Here is a 22148-nt window from a genome sequence, read left to right on the forward strand (position 1 = left end):
CACGAAACGATCCTGATTGTGTGCCTGATTCAAGTACCAAAAGTTACAGCTTATGTTTAAATTGAGCACTATATCCCGCCACGGCAATCTCCAACATCATAGATATAATATTTAACGTTTAGCATAGCCATGGCGATATAGAGTGCTATACCTAAATATGAGCTGTAATTCCGATTGCTTGAATCAAGAGCACGGACTGTTCCGCGTTTAGGATAAGTTAAGGTGTAATTTACCCTGTGTACAATTGCCATAAGACATTTCTATAGAATAACTCGATATAAACGTTGTAGCTTAGACAGAATAATAAATAAAAGCAACGCGCCAACGCATAGCTACCAACCCCGAGAGACCGTTGAATACGACCTTGACGAATTCTTATTTCCTACCGTTAGGCGTGACCTCGGTTTCGTATGCTGCGCACAGGAGCCTGAGCACTTCGTGACGTCACAAATCACAGGCTTCAACGGTACGGGAGGGGGTTGGCGAACGCTATGCAGGTTAGTAGAGCAGAGGCGTTGCGACGCTCTACGCCACCCCGAGTGACGTTCATTTCGACACCCTTCTCGCGACAGGCGCGCAAGTCAAATACATATTAATGACGAATTGTTAGTTATGTCACTAGTTAAGTGCTGCTTCGAAGCCGATGCGCCTGGTGTATTCGAACCCGTCATACAGAAGTGCATTGATCCTGGATGTGAGTAACACTGAAAAGCATAACAACAGGCGCAACGGATACGCGTTAATAAATTATCTTATTTTTGGCCCTGCTACTTACTGGATTGGATCTTTAAACGCTTAGAAAATAATTTACAAATTGAGTTCAAGTAAAATTTGTAATTTTGAAATACCAACTCGTTAAACATAAACCACGTAGCAACATCTATTATAAGTGTCGAACGGAAATATATTTAGGCTCTCATTCGGTAATTATTTATGTAATACTTATCTATGTTTGCCATTGGTAAGGTATAAATGAGAAATTTTTTGATTTCGGAAAAACGGTGAATAAACTGCAACGTGGAAATGAGTTTTGTGCAAATCAAAAACATGTCAGTGAGGTATTACATCTTATAATTAAGCCGTAATTTTGACGGTCCATAAAAATATGGACGCATTTTTTTTACGCATGTTGAAAAAATCTATCACTTAGACATCGCTGCAAAGTGATCAATAAAAACTCAATCATATATTTGATTATTTGTGATATTTATTATTATCAATCGTTTACGTTCTAAAAATTGGTAACTTTATTACATATTCTTGGTGTATTGCATTGCTTGTTTTAGCTACGTTAGTTAAGTATTCTTCTGAGAACACCCACCACTCTTTCCTATCCTCATAATGTTGTTTCAATACACTAATTGTCTGTAATATCGATTATAGAAGACTCTGCATTCTACACCGCTACGTTCGTCTGCCACAGGCTTTGCATGCCTAAACGCATTACTTTTCTTAACTCCAGCATTTAACAGGATTACAATCATTTGAAAGGGCAATTCACAATTAATAACTGCCCAGTAGAAGGGAAGTACGAAGATTTTGGGAAAAACATTCTTCCACCACCGCAATCGTATTGAAAATACTTTGTACTTGAGTTGCACGTGTCTGTGCAAATGTAATTTAAATTTGCTAAACCGTTCAATCTATTCTTTGATATTGTGCGCTGTCGCTTCAAGTGTGATAAAAAGCAAAGCGGCTATTATTGTGTAGAGTGTGGAAAGTTCCATTACTCGGAAATTTGGTACGTGGAAATTGCACACTTCAGGATAGCACTCTCAAAAATCAATATCCCTTATTACGTAAGAGTGAAATTAAATCAAGTCTTCTCAAAAGCTTGTGAACAATTTTTTAGTCAAAATTCGTCATATCGACAAACCGACTCGATCAGGGATGACTTCCCTTATACCGACAATTGTTACCATTCATGGTTCATTGGTAGGGAATCAGCTCTAAGTCTTAGAAATTTAGTTTCACTTGCGAAGTGTACCAGGTAATACTGTCTACATGTGCCAGTACATATATGTATTAGGGTGGTCCTTATTTGGGGTGTTTTCGAATTTTCCTGCGGACAAGGCGGAAAAAGTTTGCAAATACCTAAGTACTCCTGCCAAGAGCATGAATTTTCCCATGTCATTTCAATGGGAATTCGGACTTACTGCACTATTATTTTCGCCCCCGCCTAAATGGTATTTTGCAAAATATGAAACTTGGCATATGTCTTTCCTATATTCATACATATTCTACAAAAAATTGGGCGATTTACAACGATGAAATTAACAAAGTACCAGCGCATCAAAGTTGTGTCTTAAAGTAAAAAATCACCATTTAACGAAATAAATGGATTAATAAATAATATTAAACAATTACATTCTAATTTAACGAAATAAATGGATTAATAAATAATATTAAACCATTAGATTCTAATTGCTTAATATTATTTATTAACTCATTTATTTCGTTGAATGGTGATTTTTTACTTTAAGACACAACTTTGATGCGCTGGTATTTTGTTAATTTCATCGTTGTAAATCGCCCAATTTTTTCTAGAATATCTATGAATATAGGAAAGACATGCCAAATTTCAGATTTTTCAAAATACTATTTAGACGGGGGCGAAAATAATAGTGCAGTAAGTCCGAATTCCCATTGAAATTACATGGGAAAATTCATGGCCTTGGCGGGAGTACTTAGGGTTGGCTTACAGGCTCCCGGTTTCGCGTACTTTTTTATTGATTTATTTTCAAACTTTTTCCGCCTTGTCCGCAGGAAAATTCGAAAACACCCCAAATAAGAACCACCCTAATATATATATGTACTGGCACATGTAGACAGTATTACCTAGTACACTAATTCATCAAATAGTCCTAGTTTTTCCTTTCGTAAACAGCATTTTCCTCATTCGCATCAGGGGCTTCATTACAAAAATTACCAATGCAAGCATACTTTCCGTGTTCACTGAAAATGTGACTAGGAATGTGTGAAGAATAACAATTGCACTCTTGTGAATGAGTGTGCAAGAAAGGATGTGTGAGTGCAAGAGTCAAATTAGCATGAGTGGCAAATGAAAGATTGACCAACGAGTCTCATTTCAGGTACCAATAAATGTCAGGTACAATATGTCATTTCCAGTATTTTGTTTACTTTAGTTGACGATTAATTCTCTTCCAGCCTATACCGAATAGCTTTTTTGTAGTGACATCGAATGTTGGTACGCTATCTGATGTCCTGTAATGTAATCGATTGGACCATGGATATTCTCCCCTTTCTCGCAGATTCCTTCGTCTTGCTTTTAACGTTTCTCATATCGCATTGTGTCCACATTCCACTTTCTTTACGTACACATCTTAATTACCACGATACAGATTGTAATCATTTCTCATTTCGTACACGCAGTCGTCACCATCGGCTATTAACACTGAGTATATCAGCACCTGTTAATCTACAGGGTACTTCTGTTAATTCTGGATAGACTTCATAGGTGTTGACGAGCTGCCTAGACAAGTATTTTGAGATAAGACACCGATGGTCGGAAATTCGAATTTGGTACCGCGCGCTTGTTCGTAGTTTTTAATGAATCCGATGTGATCACTTTCAACACGATATTTATTCAGTCATAGATAACAGTACGAAATTCCTGTATGTAGTCGACAAAACAATAAACATGTCAATAAGAAAATAAAAAAAAATAATTTCCGGTGCTTATAAACAGAATTTGAAAGAGTTACGGAAAACAAAACGCCCAAGTATGCATGTGCATATGCACAAATTTCATAATATCAAATGGTTGTTAGTCTCTGGCTTCTTGTGAATTTGAAAGTGGCGCCTGAAGGAGCTGAGTTAGAGAGGGGGAGTTCAACACTCGGCTGAGTGAGGCGCCGAGTACCGTGTGCTATGAATCGTATAGATGAAGGGCACTCTCTAATGGCCGGCGCCTTCAAAATTTGGTCAAACTGTACATGCGAATAAGGGTACATAAAATATCCGACGTGGCACTGATTGATACTGAGTTGACAGTAGGTCTAGGAACAGTGTGGCCTAAGCGCGTACCCCGTACTGATTGACTTCGCCATTTTTAGGAAAACGATCCCGCGAATTTTAAAATATCAGACAAATTACATACCAGCGTCAGAACGGTTCAGGCTGTGATACTTGAAACTCACTCAGAAACTCGCAGAAGGAAACTTGGTTTTTTTTTAGTATTTCTTTTTAAATTAATTTATTTCTGATAAACATTCATTCAATTTCACTGTGTCGACTGTTTTACAATATTTTTTATTACTGAGATTTACACCAAAACAAGTTTCTATACACATAAATAATCGTATATTTATAGTTTACATTTTTTATCACAATTTTACACAATTTTATTTCTGTACATTTTCCTACAATGTACGCAAATTTTTATTGTTTCATCATATTTTTACATTCATATATTACTATCTTTGGATCTACTTTGTCGTTTATACGTTTATCTAATACAGTTTACTAAACATAGTCTCTTGAAATTTTGCAAGAAAATTTACAGTATGTATACCTGTTATTCAATATTTATCATATATTTAATACAATTTTACCCGTAAGTGCAAAAAAATAAGGCTCTCGATTGATTTAAAAAAAACTTTATTAAGAAACATTCGCATAAAGATGGTTTCATATGTTACGGAATTGATTCCGCCCGAACGTAGCGCCTAGGGCGATAATTGAATGTGTAAGTGGATACACGTTTCGAAATTATTGCTGTACGCTTTTTGTTATTACTTTAATTTGATTGTATAATGTTTATTTTTCATCAGAAGAGCGATGCGCTCTTAGTAATGTAAGGTATGAATTCCGCATCACGGTCTTATATACAGGTCTGGAAACTCGCTCAAAATTTCAATGGTGGGAGTGTCCTCTTATTGAAGCACCGGCCGTTTCGCCTAGTGACCACGAGTGTCGCTGCTATCGAAGAATTCAGGCTGTGTGAGAGAGACGGAAACAGGTTTCAAAACCACGGACAGTCAGCAAACTGTTTCCATCTCTCTCGCACAGTCTGAATCCCGCTATCGCAGCGACACTCGTGGTCACTGGGCGAAACGGCCGGTGCTTCAATAAGAGGACATACCCCTACCACCAGAGTTTCCAGTCTGCATGTAAGACCGTGTCTAGATCCACTGTACCACAAAGTAATATTATTACTTCGTGCACTGTACTATGCAAAAATGGCAAAAATGCATCAGCGCCTTGCGGCAGCGTTTCCTATATGTTAATGTGTGTGTGTATGTACTGAATCGCGACTCCCCACCACTCCTCGATTACCTAAGGACGTCGGCATTTCGAGCTATCGAAATCTGTAGTCGATTGAAAAGTGATGAGCCTCTGTAAGTGCAGAAGAATGAAAGGGCCTTTTAAATTCCGAAAATAGATGTAATCCCGATTAAAATATAACAAAAGATTGTCGCCATTCCGGAGTGGGTGACATGCTGGGTAATAGATGCACAGTTGCTATCCCTGAAGTATTTTTATGAAAAAATATCGCGAGATATACGTACGCGTTGCGTGTGTCATCTATACCGAGCTATCTATTGACTTGCCTCTTATATCTGTTTACCAATTTCCAGGCTGCTGTTGGTGTTGCTCGGCCCTACGCCCAAGGTACAAAAGACTCGTGGATAACATTTTCCCAGTCAATCCTCAGGTGAGAATCTTATTTCACCCTCGGTCAGTCTAAAGGCAATAAGTCTTCTCATAACAGATATGTGCATGTGTAAGTCACTCATACTTAGAATGTCACAATAGTGACTATGAGTAATAATACAGTGTTAAGTAACAACTGCATGAAATAAAATCCGAGTCACTCCTTAATTTATTCATTTTTTCTCTCGTGCTAAATCGAGCTATTTGTTTTCTTTCCATCTATCCACATTTCTTTTAATCACACCCTTATGGCGTATGAGCATATTAATCACATCTATATTGTCATTTGCTTAGCGAAAGTATCTATAATTATTCTTTGCATGAGCTATGGGAAGGCTTAACTTCATAGAGCTTGACTAAACTGTTCAGGAAAACACATGATTGAAGTTAGAAATGTTGACGTCAAAAAACATTCGAATCGAAACAAAAATTACTTATTATTCTGCAATTTTATAATGAAGTCAAGGGAGTTCAGTTTGCTCAAAATGAGTAAAATTTGCTTTCTAATGATTTTTTGTTTCCGGTCAATCATAAAGTTGCAAAATAATCGTTATTTCTACAAATGTATCGTTACATTATGTGAACGTTACAAACTTCAACTTCATAGTAAATCTTGATTATTTTTCAACTTTCTCAAACAAACCCAACTGCCTCTTACAAAAGTTTCCAAACATCTGAATTGTATTATGCAATTTATCCCCTTTTACGTTATTTAATTCCTGTATCTGATATTAAATTTGATAAAACTAGAACCTACAGAATAGTTTTGTTTTATGTGATGGAGGAGAAGTGAATTAAAGCCGATGAAGCGAAGCTTTTTTTGATGATTGAGAATCATCTATGGTTTTTGAAAACGGAAGTCAAATAATCATGGATATTTCTTCCTTGATGTTCTCGCATAACACTTACATCCTTCTAACTTTTGTTCTCAAAAAATTTTCAATGTATTCTATAGCATTGAAAAATGACTGTTTTTTTTGTCATTGGTATGGTTCACTGTTTGTCAATCAGTGGACAATTTTCTAAAAATACCACACCATACCACAGTCCAATGCCAAAAATATCTGTTCGAGACAGCCTTTTGGGTTTACGTAATTTAAGTTCAAATAGGACAATATAGATGCTGATAATAAAAAATAATTTATTTTGCTAAGGAACAATCTTAACAAAAGTTGATGATGACGACGTTTTTGTTTTTTCCTTGAGCAGGATGGCTTGGTCAAAAACAATATGGAAAAGCTAACATTTTACTCCTTGAGCAGTCCTGAAAAATTGGACCGAATTGGGGAATACTTGTTTCAGCGTGCTTCCAGAGATATTTACCGGTAAGTAAAACTTACTAGGTAAGATTAGACTCCTGTTCTCCAAAACCCTCCAAAGTCCCCATAGTATCCTTCGAGTTACAGAGTACTTGAAGTAATCAGACGATATCATGAAATTCAAAACTTACCATGAAAGTCTCTCAAATTTTTGCACATTCTGTCACGTTGTGAAGTCGTTAAGGAGATTTGTCAATCGTAAATTAATATTTTCTCTGTAATCTTATTACGAGTTAATCATACATTAATCATTTATTAAATTTGTACATTGTTAAGCTACAGTGATTCTCCAGGAAATGCAAGAAATATGCAGAATTATAAACAAGAGCTCAAAATAATGATTCTTCATCTAAAAACACTTTACATCAGCGAAAATGGGGTATATTGATTCAATTTCACATACAACGTACAACGATTCAATTTATTTAAAAATCAATACTCTACAATCTCAGTTCAACCATGTTTTTCATCACACTAGTATCATTACAGAATTTTTCACGATTCCATCGACATTGACTTTGATCATCAAATTAAATAACAATATTCAATTTACTATTGAAACAACAAAGCTTAAAAATAAATTGATTTGATTAATACTTTATGTACGACCACACTGTAACCGATGTAATAAAAACTATTAATTTTTGATTCACCAACCTCCTCAATAAAATCATACGAATATCCTGAATCTTACTTGTGTACTGAAAGTTTTTCTATTTTTCGAAAATCTGAAGTATTTCCATATTTCAAATTTGTTTGCTTATTAGGTACTATAAACCAGTAACATAATTTACTGTTGCAAGAGATTTCTATAATCATCCAGGTTGCACCAAAGTAGGTTGTAAAAATTAGCGCCACTTGCACATGCAACTAGTTTATTCCAAATCTTTTTCCTATCTGGGTAGAGTCGACTGAGTGTGAGATTTCCCTCATATACTACCAGATAACGTTAAATTTAGATCACCTTGAGAAATCCAATCCGACTTTGAATCTGAATCTCTTTTTCTTTACATGTATAGATGTACCACATTTTGTTCTGCCTCATTTAGAAGAAATTTTAACTATTTGAAATCAGGTTTACAGTAATGAAATTCGACCAATATTCTTGATCTCATCTAACAATAAAACGACATAATTTATCAACACCAATGAACAGTGCATGATTTTTACTTATTATACAGACGGCGCAATGGATTTGTCATCATTGCTATGGAGGCGATGGACCAGCTTCTGGTTGCTTGTCATGCTCAGACTTTAAACCTGTTTGTGGAAAGTTTTTTGAAGATGGTCCAGAAGCTGCTAGAATCGTCAGAACCTCAACTACAAATATTGGCTACACAATCCGTAAGTGGTTAGATCTGTTCTAGATGTGTCAATGTATTGTGTTGCACTCGTAACAAAGATGTGGCCTCGAACATTGCAATGTCACAATCAAAATATTTCCGTTTTTCAAAGAAACTATATTTGAGCTAATACTCAACTGAATAACATACACAATAAATCAACAAAACAAATCAACCAAGATTTGAGTTGTTTGTTACTTTTTCTACAATTGAAAATTTCTCCGATCAATTTCATTTCAATGATTGAAACTTCTAGTACTCTTACATTGTGGTTTCGGAAAGTATATCTATGCAATTATTTATATCAAGACCACATTCTTGTTAATTTTGTATTGAAAAATATATTGTACGCAAAAGTAGACACAACAGTGATAATTGTTTGGGATTTTTGATGCTGCATCCTGTGTGCATCTGATTGTTTGCACGCAAATCTTGGGGTTGGCTTCTCTAACTTTTGCTAAATTGTGCGTAGATGTATTAGCGGAACATATACTATGTGATTTAATGCAGTTGAGCAAAATGCTTCGTTCTCCTAGTTTGTCAGGTTTGCCAACATCGAAGAGGATACGCCGTCTTATCACACACGTTACGATTTCTTTGTATCAAAGTTCTCTGCAATGTGCCACTCCAATCACAACGACTTGGCAATTCGCAAACAAATACGCCTTGCCGGGATACAGGGGCTGCAGGTAAGAATGTAAAAAAAATTGTTTTAATTCATCGGACAGTCAGTTTCGTATTTCTTCTTTTTCCAAAAAATCGACATCCAGGATATCACAATGAATTTTTTTTCACAGGGCGTAGTAAGAAAAACACTATCTGATGATTTAGTAGAAAATATTTGGGAACCTGTACATATGGATAAAATTGTTCCTTCACTGCTGTACAATATGCAAAATTCTAGGTAAGTAGCAGTGTGATGTATAAAAATTGACTAAAATCGTAAATGCTGATTACCTCCAATTTTAATGAACTACATGTCAAATAGATATTTTGAGAAAGAGAATGCCACCCCAGAAAGTCCAGCTGAAGAGAGATCAGATCCGCCACAGTTTGCAGAAAGTTGCATGCGTGAATTAGTTGGACGTGCTTCCTTTGGACATATACGCTGCGTAATTAGACCAGTGTTAAGGTAATTCTTACTATATATGTAATTCTTCACTGCAAACATAAATTTGTCGATTATAATTAAAGTGTTGAATCCAATCATTTCTTGTACAGGCATTTGGATTTGCATCAACTCTGGGTTCCCAACTATTTCGCAATCCACACCTTCCGTATCATCATGTTTTCCATTCAGGTAAGTCTCTTCCATTAGACCAGAAATTTTTTATTCCAAATCACATTGCTATTATCTGATATCATTTTTCAGTCGCAATATTCCTACACAGTCGTTGAAGCTTTAATGACTCATCTTGACGAGAATTCTAAGTCTACTCCAAAAATACGAACGAGTATCGCTGATACTTTATCGAAGATTATTTCGATCGCTGCCGGGGAGAGTGTTGGTAAGAAAATTAATGGAATTCAAGCACACAGTATGAGCGTGTTTGTGAAGATAAAAGACACTTAACAATCAGTGTAAATTACTTGAAAAATCTTAGGTCCATCTGTATTGGAAATTATAAATTCCCTGTTATCGCACCTTCGTGTAAGTGTAACAAGAAACCTGCCATCAAGTAATGACGAACAACTCTACCAAGAAGCACTGATCAATGCATTAGGAGAATTTGCAAATCATCTTCCTGATTACCAGAAAATTGAAATAATGATGTTTATCATGAGCAAAGTTCCCTACAGCGAACCTGACAGTACAGCTTCAGTGGGAAAGGGAGACGTTTTACTTCAGAGCATTCTTTTGAAATCACTACTGAAGGTAAGATGATAGTTTATCCATTAGGGGGATACATACAAGTAGGGAACTGAAAAAAATAGGTATAAAAAGTGAGTAAATTTTATGAATTTATATCTACAACCAAATATCCAATTCAATTGGGATTAGTTTTATTTAAAAGTATGTAGATTAAGCTTCATTCACATGTTTTCGTTATTAGAATCAATTAATAGGAAGCATTTTTATTAGCAATAACATGAATCATTTCACTCGGTGACACATTTTGTGGCTCTCACGGTATCTCATGAATGGCTCAACTAATTCACTTTAAATTTGGAGACAGCACTGTTGGATATTTTATATTTTTTGCTGTGATCTGAAAGTTTTTCGTTCTTCTTTCACAAAAATAGTGACCGTTTGAAATTGTAATTCGATTTTTGCCAAAAATTCATAACTTTTTAAATTTAATCAACTACAAAAATACGCTTATTAAAACTAATGAGTGAGATTGTCTAAGAATCTATCTCCAAATTTGAATTACAGAGCCATTTTCGATATTTTGTGGGAACCACAAAACATATCGGGAGCAAAATCTTTAACGTTATTATCAATAGTAACGCTTCACATTAATTGATTCAAGTCTAAAAAAAATGTTAGCAAAGCTCGTCAACATATTCTTGAATCAAACAAGCCCCGATCAAATAGCATTATTAGTTGACAAAATATCAATTCACAAGATAGACCCACTTCTTCAGCCATCTTCTCATAGATACTACATTTAAGGAATGAAAGTCTGCGCTGTGCAGCGTCTTGAACTACAGTTTTTTAAACCCACTTTACTTTCAGGTCGGCACAAAGTACCAAACAATTCATTTGAATACAACATTTCCAATAAGTTTCTTGGAACCCCTGCTACGCATGTCATTGGCACCGGATCCTGAAATGAGATTGTTGGTGCAAAAAATTCTGCACACTCTGATCGACAGGCATCGCAACATTGACAAGTTAGCGACACCCACGTAAGTTGTACATACTTGTTCATTTTCATACATGAAGCTCCATCTAAAATACTATTCTACGTGGATTTATCAATAAATTGTAAGCAATAGTTGAATTTATATATACACCGCCACTTCACTAAAATTAAATTCTTTCAGCGTCAACATAGGAAATCTGGAACTTGTCATTGAAAAATCTTCACGACCTGATGTAATCTTCGTTCGGAAGCACGGCCCAGAAATTTATCAGGCTTTATATGAATCATTAGAACTACCAAGCAATACAGTTGAAAATATCGAAGCTGTGTACACAACACTCGCTTTACTTGCTGTCGAACTCGCAACTGAAGAAACCGTTTTGGAATTACTACGACTTGTACTGAGCCTGCAAGACTTGGCTCTCACTAGTGGACAAATTAGTAATTCCCTTAAATTCAATCTACATGCAGTTGTGATGTCCCTCTTGGTTCTCATTTCGTACGTGTGCAATATAACGTCCCTCATGGATTATGCGAGTAAGGTAAAGTTTAATTTTCATCCTGTTCAAGATATTTCCAATACCATATTCATTCTCACAGAAATCTGATTCAGAAGAAGAATATTAATGATTCCAGCACTTCCGTAAGTCTTCGTTTTTTCTTTGTAAGTTCACAGAAATCTATTTTTAAGAGTCGTCTTTCTTCAATTTCACTATTTTTGCATCAATCTCATTTTTCAATAATCTTGCCCAGTTTTTTAAACTGCCAGTTTGTAGTAGTAGTTGAGAAGAGTTTTTTTTTTATTTTTTCAGATCTTCAAATTTGAACTTTTGAAAATGCTGTGTCCTTTTCAAGTAACTCTACCTTGAAAATCATAACTTACAGGAAAAAATGTTGGGTTGAAAATTTGTAGTTCTTAATTGACTTTTACACTGATTTCTTCTCATGTTTTTAACTGCCTTGAAAAGGGGATTTTTCTTCGAAAAACATTAACATTATTTTTTTCTGCAAAAGTGAGAAACGAATCAAAATTGTTTAATCATATGGAATATGAAACAATTCAAAGTGTACCTCTTGCTAACTTCTTCCAGGAAAATTTGTGTGGTGTAAGTGGCAATAGAAAATGATTGATAGTTGGCTAACATAAAAATGTTTTTGGCAAGACAGTAGTTGGCTCCAATATACAGAGTGAATCTTCGTCACAATAATAGTGAGCGATTATTGATAGAGTACTCTAATCTCTAAATCCGTTCACGTCCACGTGTAATAGCACACATCGAAAAATTCGGTCTGTAATCACATACTATTATTGTGATGCGACGAAGTATGAATACAAGAATGCGAAGCTTCAGCCAACTGCAGTTCCTTCCTCACCCAACCCCGAAGTACATTCACCCTGTATAATTTTGCAGGATCTTCATTTTTTTTACTCTGGAACTAAACTTTGTAACACTGTGGAGACTTTTTTCTTTTAAATATACACATATATCCAAAACATTTGTGTATTCTACAGCAGAGCATTAAGTGTTAGAAGAGGAAAGTTTCGTTTTAGTATTTCAACGAAAAATCATTTTTCAAGTTTGATAGCATATTTTTTTTCCCCATAGGAAAGTTGATTGAAAACTACAACTTTTTTGTCACTGATATTTTTTCATTGCAACCGTCATTTTTCCAGTGTGCATTTACTTAAAGAAATGGACCTTCTTCTAACTAATTGTATTAAATTATTTAAATGGAGTTTTTTCAACTAGTGCTATGAACTGGCAAGACTTCAAAAAGTTTCATGTGCTCGGTGAAAAAAGTGGTCGAGACTGCAAATAATGCTTGAAATTTGAAACGATCTTTTGCAGTTGGTTGAAGCACGTGAGAAAGAAGCTGTGCATCTTTTGCCTGAGCTCAAATCCCGTTACGATGGTGAATCTCAACTTTCAACGCGACTGCCACCCTCAGTTATCATCGATCAAGCTGTTGTAAGCGAATGTCTGAAGGGAGCAGGCTTAGACACTGGAAAGTTACAGCAAGGACCGGGATACAGCAGTAGCTCTCTTCAGCATAGGTAACCTATGTTATGTTACCCAAAATTTCTAATTATTGTTTTCGAATGACTTCTGATCCATATCTTGTCGAAGTCTGAACCCCATGTTTTTGAATTAATAACTATTTTTCGTAGACATTCATGGGTAGACAGCACTGGCCGAAGCTCAATGGCTGATATAAATGCTGGTGGAGCGGAACTCGATAGCGCTGGTTCATCTCCTGGTGTGCAAAAGGTACAGCTATCATTTCGACCCCATATACTATTGAAAGTCGTGACATATCGTTATTAATCCCGAATCAATAGATTCTAAAACTCTGGGCTATAGAAAACCAATCCAGCTGGGAGAGTTCCAAAATTCTAAATCATGAAAATCATAACGATGTATCTACCTACACCCTGCTCAGTTCCACCAGCGACCATCCCTTCGCTGAAATAGATCCTGTTAGTTTAATTTCCCATAGAGTCGTTTCTTTTGTACAATATACTTTCAATTTACTATTACTGCTGAGTTGCGCCAATGCATTAGTAACTCAAAGTTGCCTCATCGTGATTTCTAGAAATTGCCTGGCGAAGAATTAACGTTTGAAAGCATGAAGAGAATTCTAACAGAGAGCGGAGAAACTCGTAGAGAAGCTGAAGAAGAAAGGCGTCTGCAACTTTCGCAGCTTTTCAGAACTGCTCCTTTCCAGGATCTAGTTGTCAAGACACAACCAAAGGTGAGTAATCAATGGCGCTTGAAAGAGACTTCCACTTCTTATTACCTATCATGATAATTGATCATTAATGTCAACGATCTTACACGTTTCTCATGTTTCAGCATGACATGCTGCAAAACAAGTTATCAGAAATATTTAATACGCTCACAGTTGAGCCAAGAAACCCAATTCAACCAGGAATCCCGCCAGCTGATGCAAAGCCAAGTCAAACACCGGCATATGAAGTTCATTTTCCAGAATTATTTGTTTACTGATTTGATTATCATTCAGAGATTTAAAATACTGGGGTTTGTTTTATTTGTTTTTAATTAATTCAACTTTCTCCATTTCTAATAATATTACAATTCCTGTACGCTTTAAAATCGTACAAAGTCATTTGTTGCACCGTATCGATTTAATTATTTCATCAACTTTTCGTTACCTTTAGTTCTAATTCTTGACTGCAATCAATTTTTTTTAATGACCATACATCCAACTGATACAATCCCTAATTAGTTGAAGTACGGTCGTTTTCATGTGGCGGCTTTATAATTTATACACATATACCTATTTAATCCATACAATAATTTGCTCACAAGCGAATAAAGATTACTGCACTCCATTATCTATGTTATTGGAATATGGAAATAAAATATTTCATTGACAACAATAACATTAGATAGCTATGTAAGCCGAGAAATGAAATACATTAATTTACCATTTAGTTACGATATTATAATTACTTAAGAGAACAATTAGTTTGAATTTTGGTTTTGTAAAAAATTTCGACTTTTTTAAAAGTATTTTTACATAATGTTTCTAATATTTCTAAGGAATTTTTCCAATCAATCGATGAATTTGAAAAGGGGAAAAGGGGCAATAATTTAAATGATTAAAATAATGTTTAGAGTTTACTGGTATGTGGCTAGTTGTGTAATTTTTAGTACAACTTAAAGTTATTAATTCAAATGATTTCGAAAACAATTTTTCCAGACAAATTTCCTGAATGTCAAGATATTTTCCTATGGTGATCAAACTCGATTATTTCTAAAAACGAGATATTGAATATACTAATTACACTTAATACGAATCGTTAGATAATAGATCGAATACTAATTATCGTTAAGAATTACAGTTCATTTGGACGCGTTCACAACTGTAGAACACAAAATACTTGACGATACTCTAAAGTTGCGTGTGTATGTACATACCTATTCAATGACTAATAACAGCCAATACTGCATTGAATAGAACACATTAAATTAAATACATTTTCAGTAGTCGCTTACATACACAAACTTTAACACTCAAATGTAGTTTGAAATAACCAAAACTTGAGCAATATAGGAGCTGTAGCATACTATAACGTAAAAGAGATGCATATTGGAACTTATGCCACATCATCAACATAAAAAGCAGTTATAAAACATTAGTTCTAAAAAATATCACCGCTTGTTACTTGCAAAATTAAAATAATGTATATTTGACGTTTTTTAGTTACGGTACATGGATAATATCAAATCAAAAGGCATGTAACTCGTTTCTGTTAACTCTCTTTGGCAAGGCGGAAAGTGTGTCAATTACTTAAATGCTATTACTTCACCGGAACTTTTTATGACAGATTACCGATTTTGATAAATCCCTGACTATGTGAGTAAATTGCATTAAAAGACCATTTCCTTGACAACTCCTTCTAATTCTGCATCGCAGTATCACTAAAAAATTCTGTGAGAACCCAAAGATTTTCTCGCCAAGTTGTAGGTAAATAGATATTGCTATGCGTAAAATGTATATTCATCGAATTGTTATTTAATTTAATTGATATTAACCAATAAAAATGAACGTGTAAGAATTCCTGATTGTTTAGCGTTTATTGTAACGGAGTGTAATACATAATAAAAATTAAGATTCATTTTCTAGTGAAGGTGCAGATGAAATTCAGTTTCCTTTTCAGTTGAACATAGCAGATTGTTTATTGAATTTGATCACATAAATTATGTCTATTGCATATTACATATGGTAAATATCATCCATATTTAAATAATTTGTACAAAAAATTCAGACAGTAGATATCCTGAAATAATCAAATGAAACGAGCACAGTTTGTGTTTTATTATATCGTGAAAAATAGTATGAGTTGAACACAGTGAATTGACACAAATTATTTCTCACCACGATCACAAATACGAATAAGAAATTTTGGATTTAAATGCCACCTGGTTTGAAAGTGGAACAACTTTGACTGCGAAACTCAAATATATACGTAATAATGTATACATGTGTACGATCAAGGTAGATTTCAGGCGCGTAATAATTTCATTAGATACCATTTGACAAAATTTATACTTATACATAGATATATGCATATGCAGTCGTAGCTAACAAGTCATTGACTTAAGTTTGATAAAACGATTATAGGAGTGAAGTGGATGGATATTATCTAACTAATTGTCATAATTCAAAATGCTATTTTAAGACAAAGTTTCGAACATTCTTCAACGTTGTTTCTGTGCGCCAGGATGAAATCTGATGTGTTTGGTTGTAAATTCATTCTTCATGGCTCTACCTTCAGCAGCTCCACGTCGAATATGAGTGTCGCATTTGGCGGAATAGTGTGCTTTTGTCAAGGTTCGTAATCATGATCAATATTTAAAATTTAATCAACAGGGGAGTAAAAAAAAAATATACCGTACATTAGTATTTGAAATGGAAGTGAAAGAAACTTTACATGTACATACGATTATCTCCCTGAAAAAACATTATTCTATCTTTCAGCCCTGAACATTGGTTCCTGTTTCATTAGATATCGAATGGTCTAAAGTAAGTGTACCAAGAAATTTTCAAATACATCAAAAAATCAACTCGCCATTTGCAATTTCAACGAAACCTTGTATGATGTGCCGTTTTTGTTGCCTGCATCACATGGCAGGAATGAAACGTCATAGATTTACAGAAGGAAACCACAGCTCTGATACTTCAGAGAAAAAATCATGACTAGCAATAGTTATTCCAGCAAAGAACTAGTATGTTGATTAAAACATCTGTATAAACTTTTTTTGAATTATGAGCAAAGAAAAGCTTATTCGAGAGGTGAGAGATCAGAATAAAATCAATCGAATTTTATAAAAGACTTGAATTGTGACAATATATCATATTAAAGGATATACGCCAGGGTGCCCTCGGGAACCGTAAGCAAAATCAGGTGAACAAGTAAGTCTAGCGCGTTCTCCGATACACATCTGGGCTACTCCTTGGTCCCATCCTTTGATCACTTCACCCTTACCAATCTTGAACTTGAAGGGAATTCCACGGTCTCTGCTCGAATCAAACTTCTTCCCAGAGGTAAGAGTACCTGATACAAAGGTAAACGTATGTTGTGAAAAAAAATCCTCACAAATTCCGCGGTTTTCTAGTTTGCCATAAAAATGTAGAGTTGGATAATATTTTTGGATCAATTCTGCTAGTTTATTGTGGGAATTTATACATATACATACATATATATATATATATATTTGTTTCTCTAATACCATATTATAAGGTTGAACTTCATAATTCTGATCTAACGGTGCATTTTTCCAAAAACTCGTTATTCTGCAACCTTAGTATTCTCTAAAATTCAGTAGACTATAATGAAGGAAAACATTCATATTTTTAAAACTCGCGTTTTTTTTTTTTTTTTTTTGGCAAATTTATTCCATCTGTACGAAATTGAATATTAAGTAACTAAAACTTTTATGCAACACTATTTTGCAAAACTAAGGTCAAGCTTAACAGGGTTGTTTGTTAATTTTTATGCTACCAGGGGTTTAAACGCTTTCAAATTGATAAAAAAATTTCCTGAATATTTGAGTTCTCCATATCAACTCTAAAAAAGTCCTCTTTGTAATCGAACTGTCTTATAAAAATCACGTGGGAAAAACTTTTTGCGCTTTGAAATTTTATAAGTCATTGACGAATATACTGACAATAATGGAAAATATGTATTTTGGTAAAGTATTGAACGCTCTATAAAAAAGCTGTGATGCATAAGATTCGTAAATAAAAGCGTTCATATATTAATTAACGTTCAAAGTTTAATTTATGTAATATTATCATTTTGTCAAGTGTAGCTACTATGTAAACAACTATATCATAAAATATATTACAATATTCGTCAATGACTTGTAAAATTTCACAAAGTAAAAAAAGCTTTTCCCATGTTATTTCCATAAGATAATTCGATCACAACAGAGATTATCTTTGAGTTTATACAGAGGGCTCAAATTTTCAGAAAATTTCTTTTTATAAATTTGAAAGCATTTTAGCCCCTGGGAACATAAGAATTCAAAAACAACCTTATTAAGGATCACCCTTATAGTATACGCATCTTTCTTTACCCATGTTAACAAAGAAGGGCATTGGAGTGTGTAACAGGTCACTTTTACATTCTAGTAAATACAAGTACTCTTTTTTACACTATGCTTAAAATTTTATTTGCCTTGCATATTTGAAATATATATCTTCAGCTTGCGCATGAGCTCATCTACGTCTCATATTGCAAACATTTACACTCAGCATAAAAAAATCTACTTTTTTTTCCTTAGTGCACAATTTACTGTTACTATCTGAATACCTCTTAATCTTTGTGAAAAATTTTCAGACAGTATTGAGAAAATGTAAAAAAATCACAATATCGGAACCGTAATATAAAATTTGAAACAAAATACGTATAATTTGCTTCTCTTCCACAATTACTCCATGTGGTAAATTCAGAAAAGTGATAGCACCAAAATACACTGTTTCAGCTACTCAACTATATTTCACTTTGTTCAATGCAGGTTTAGTTACGAAACTCATTTAGAAGTATTAATAAGCACAAATATTTCATTCCATTAATGAAACTAACAAATGGATCACGCTTCAAATAATTTCAATTTTAATAACATCGCAGACATAAAGAAATCTTGCATAGGATTTAAATAAATTGCAAATATATTAACGAAGACAAAAACGTGGAATTATGCACAAAATGGTGAAGTTTTTAAAAACAATATATAGTTTGCCAGAAAACTTTTTGGGAAGTCCTTTCAATAATCAGGTTGAAGTTTGTAACCTTGATGCAACAAAATGTGCACACAAAATTCGGTTACTTGAACTATTCGAGATTTAGACAACAAACAAAAATATAAAGAATAAAACTAAATGATTATTTAAATAACGCCTTATATGTTCAAATTTTTTTGTAAACTTGTACGCCTTGTAACAATAATTTCACTGTACTGACTGTACTTCTTTTCATGCACTGTATTTATTACATTAAGGTTACGAAGTTCAACCACATTTGATGCTTCCATAATTATTCACTGCGGTATCAATTCGTGGACTTTTGCAAAACTATTTTGCTGTATACTTCAATAAAATTTAAAGAAAAAAATAATTTTACCCAAACAGTACATACGCGTATTGTGAATAGTGTATATGAATATAAAAAAATACATAAAATATAAGTATACGTGTAATAATACTGACCTGTATAGTGGACCACAACAGTTTGTCCGGTTTTAGGGTAGGTCGAGCCTAAATAGAAGAAAAAAGTACATGGGCATTACAGAATATTGAAATCAACAGTCTCGTGAATTGTACATGACAGTGTAGAGCTGATACTTTACTTTGAAAGTATAATTGAAATTGTGACGTATGAGAGAAAATGAATAATGTACATTGTTGGCCAGAAGTAAAAGTAAACCTCGCTTTGCACATCTTAAGGGAAGAATAAATTCCACCAAAAAAATGATTTGAGTTCAATCGGCAGATTTATATGAACGAAATACATTTTATCATGTGTAAAAAATTGATCCACCGGCAAATTCGATAATCGAAAAAAAATTATAATACAATGTAGGATAGAATGAACACCAAACGGAACTCAGAAGCATGACAAGGATAGATTTTCATTCCTGTATTCAACCACCACACCAATTATGGAGATGGTCGTATTTTTACGGGATTTTTTAAATACAGCAACAAAATTGTGCCTGAAAAAATACTGTGGTGTCAAAGCATGTGCGTGCAAGGCATCATGAAGGGAAAAAGGGAAACAAATTAATTATGGGAAAATCGAGGTATTCTAGAAACAGAAATATTAATTTCCCTTTTATTTCTTATACGTATAGCCTCTGAATTCAGTGATATATCGGAGGATATCGTCATCACACACATGCGCGGTTAGTTTTCAACTTCTATTATCCACGTCAAATTTGCAACGATACGCGAACTGGTTATAATGCTTGGTCTGTTCGGATGCTCGAAAGTATTTGCGCAATAGACGAGTGGAGAAGAACGCAGAAAAATGAATGAGTAAACAAAGAAATGAGAAACACTTGCTGAATTTAGAATAACCGTTGGAAAATAAAATGAACGTGAATATAATTACCGTCTCCAGGTGAAAGAACTTCAACATCCACGCCCATAATTGCTTATTTTCTGTGGGAAATATGTGTATTTATTAACTGCGAAAGTTATAAATCTCAAAAGAAAAACAATATCAGATTCTGATGATTATCGGATTTGTGGGAAATCCTATTAAAGCCAACAAGCTACCTTACCTCGTGCTCTGACGACCGAATGCGAACCGAAATGCCGTTCACCGAACAATCTGGTTTCCTACTATTCCTAGGCTTATACGCTGGTCGGACTCGTTGACTCACGGGCCTATACGCTGAACCGCTGCCTTTGAGAGAGGCCTTAGCCTCTCATTGGCCCTCTTAGAGCGTATACTAGTGGAGGTAACCTCGCCTGACAGAAAGTGACGCGGAAGAGTGAGATAGAGCAGTTGTGCCATGTATGAATGTACAACCTGTCTCTCTCGCTCTGCAACCTGGTTGGCCGATACGTTTCCTCTCAGTCAATCAAATACAGAGTGAGAGAGACGGAGTATGCGGGGTAACCCGGAGATATATATTTCGCTCTCTCATCACTACGGCCATGGTTTTCGCATGGTCGACGGCGAAGGTAGAGCTACCACCAGTAGTACATGTTCAAAGTTGGCTCCTCAGGAGAGGTTCTATCAATGGCCTCACAAATCACCAGGTATGCAGAGATATGGCTATATTCACATATTTTGATATTCTACAATGCAAAATTCGAATTAACAACGATTATTCTATGATAAATATGCAAACCACTGTGTGATTGAGTAAAGTGTAAATTAGATCTTCAGTAATGATCTATTCAAAAACTGTACAGTAATAATTAATAATGCCTTTCACTTCCGGCTACCTTGTTTTCGGTTCGAAACAAAATGCAAGTTCGATTCTGTATGAATTATGTGACAGTGATTCGTGGTGTAGCTAACGTATGGTGGGTGAAGATCAAGGTCTTACATACAGGTCTTGCAACGACGCCAATTTCTACAGAGCGGCGTGGTTCTCTTGTTGTCCGTGTTTTAAGTGTTTGAAATAGCCATGTCGGAGCGCTGCTGTCTAGGGATGTACGTGGGGTAGGGATGAAAATGTGCCAATAATAATATTATTATTAGGTTGGCGCTGCATTGCGCACGCGTTGATTATCCATCCCTCGATCACAATGCTGACCAGGCGGCCACAAAGTGAGATAAACAAGCGCACGTGAAATGAGCCACCCCCACTACCTTCTTTGCAAGACCTGTATGTAAGACCGTGGTGGAGGTAAGGCGGACTCAGTGGGCGGACTGTCTCCATGTATACCTAGTATGTATAAAGCAGCCCCTTGACACACGCTGCTAAAAGTGGTTCGCAAAATGTCCCTCGATTCTGCCGCCTATCTCCACCACTAGTGGCGCTAGTAGTTGTCTGACAAGCTTGCGCGCGGTCAGCGAAGGCAGCGAACGTGTCAGAAGTCTACTACCGCCACGTAGAGGAACTAAAAAACGGGGACGAAACGCGTAGAATTTTTTAGCATACGAGCAGTGGTGAGTGTCAGGGGCAGTGGTCAAGGGGCTGGTATAAAGTGTCCGTAAAGTAGAGGCAAATCAAGATGGCGTTGCTGCAGCAAAAGTTCCACAAAGCGCCAATCCTGATTGAACGCTGGTTGTTAAGCGCCAATCAGATTGGTACCCTTATCAGAGATGAGTAGGGAGATCTCCAACGCTCGGCTTTTCGTGATACCAGCTAAGTTGGAGCGTCGACGTGACACCTAGGCGGCCACGCACCGAAGGTGGCCCATTTCCGACCTGACATCAAGCGGCCATGCACCGAAGGTGGCCCACAATCGTGTATATATAGATACACTCGGCTGCTCGAGCAAGTGGT

The 22148-nt window shown here is 35.3% G+C and overlaps 2 protein-coding genes across 4 annotated transcripts; one reads left to right on the forward strand and one right to left on the reverse strand.

The window, feature by feature from the left end:
- Window positions 1–509: 509 nt before the first annotated feature.
- Window positions 510–16332, forward strand: LOC107227452 (protein EFR3 homolog cmp44E). 3 transcript variants are annotated; one of them, XM_015668597.2, is made up of 16 exons: window positions 510–694; window positions 5601–5677; window positions 6886–7001; window positions 8177–8339; window positions 8875–9027; window positions 9136–9242; window positions 9327–9470; window positions 9560–9638; window positions 9711–9846; window positions 9943–10214; window positions 11019–11191; window positions 11330–11690; window positions 12999–13204; window positions 13319–13418; window positions 13744–13902; window positions 14004–16332. In XM_015668597.2, the coding sequence occupies exons 1-16, from the start codon at window positions 613–615 to the stop codon at window positions 14154–14156; spliced, it is 2481 nt and encodes an 826-aa protein (XP_015524083.1). In that variant the 5' UTR covers window positions 510–612; the 3' UTR covers window positions 14157–16332. The 3 variants fall into 3 exon arrangements, with proteins under 3 accessions (XP_015524083.1, XP_015524084.1, XP_015524085.1); XM_015668598.2 differs by lacking the exon at window positions 510–694 and adding an exon at window positions 5177–5360; XM_015668599.2 differs by lacking the exon at window positions 510–694 and adding an exon at window positions 5178–5466.
- Window positions 14779–20612, reverse strand: LOC107227453 (peptidyl-prolyl cis-trans isomerase Fkbp12). The gene is made up of 5 exons (XM_015668600.2): window positions 20466–20612; window positions 20294–20343; window positions 19390–19437; window positions 17047–17233; window positions 14779–16493 (listed from the first exon to the last, which is right to left on the reverse strand). Exons 2-5 carry the CDS (start codon window positions 20328–20330, stop codon window positions 16436–16438), a joined length of 330 nt encoding a protein of 109 aa, XP_015524086.1. The 5' UTR covers window positions 20331–20343; window positions 20466–20612; the 3' UTR covers window positions 14779–16435.
- Window positions 20613–22148: the final 1536 nt, after the last annotated feature.

Source organism: Neodiprion lecontei, chromosome 3, assembly GCF_021901455.1.
Source record: "Neodiprion lecontei isolate iyNeoLeco1 chromosome 3, iyNeoLeco1.1, whole genome shotgun sequence".
Classification (NCBI taxonomy): domain Eukaryota; kingdom Metazoa; phylum Arthropoda; class Insecta; order Hymenoptera; family Diprionidae; genus Neodiprion; species Neodiprion lecontei.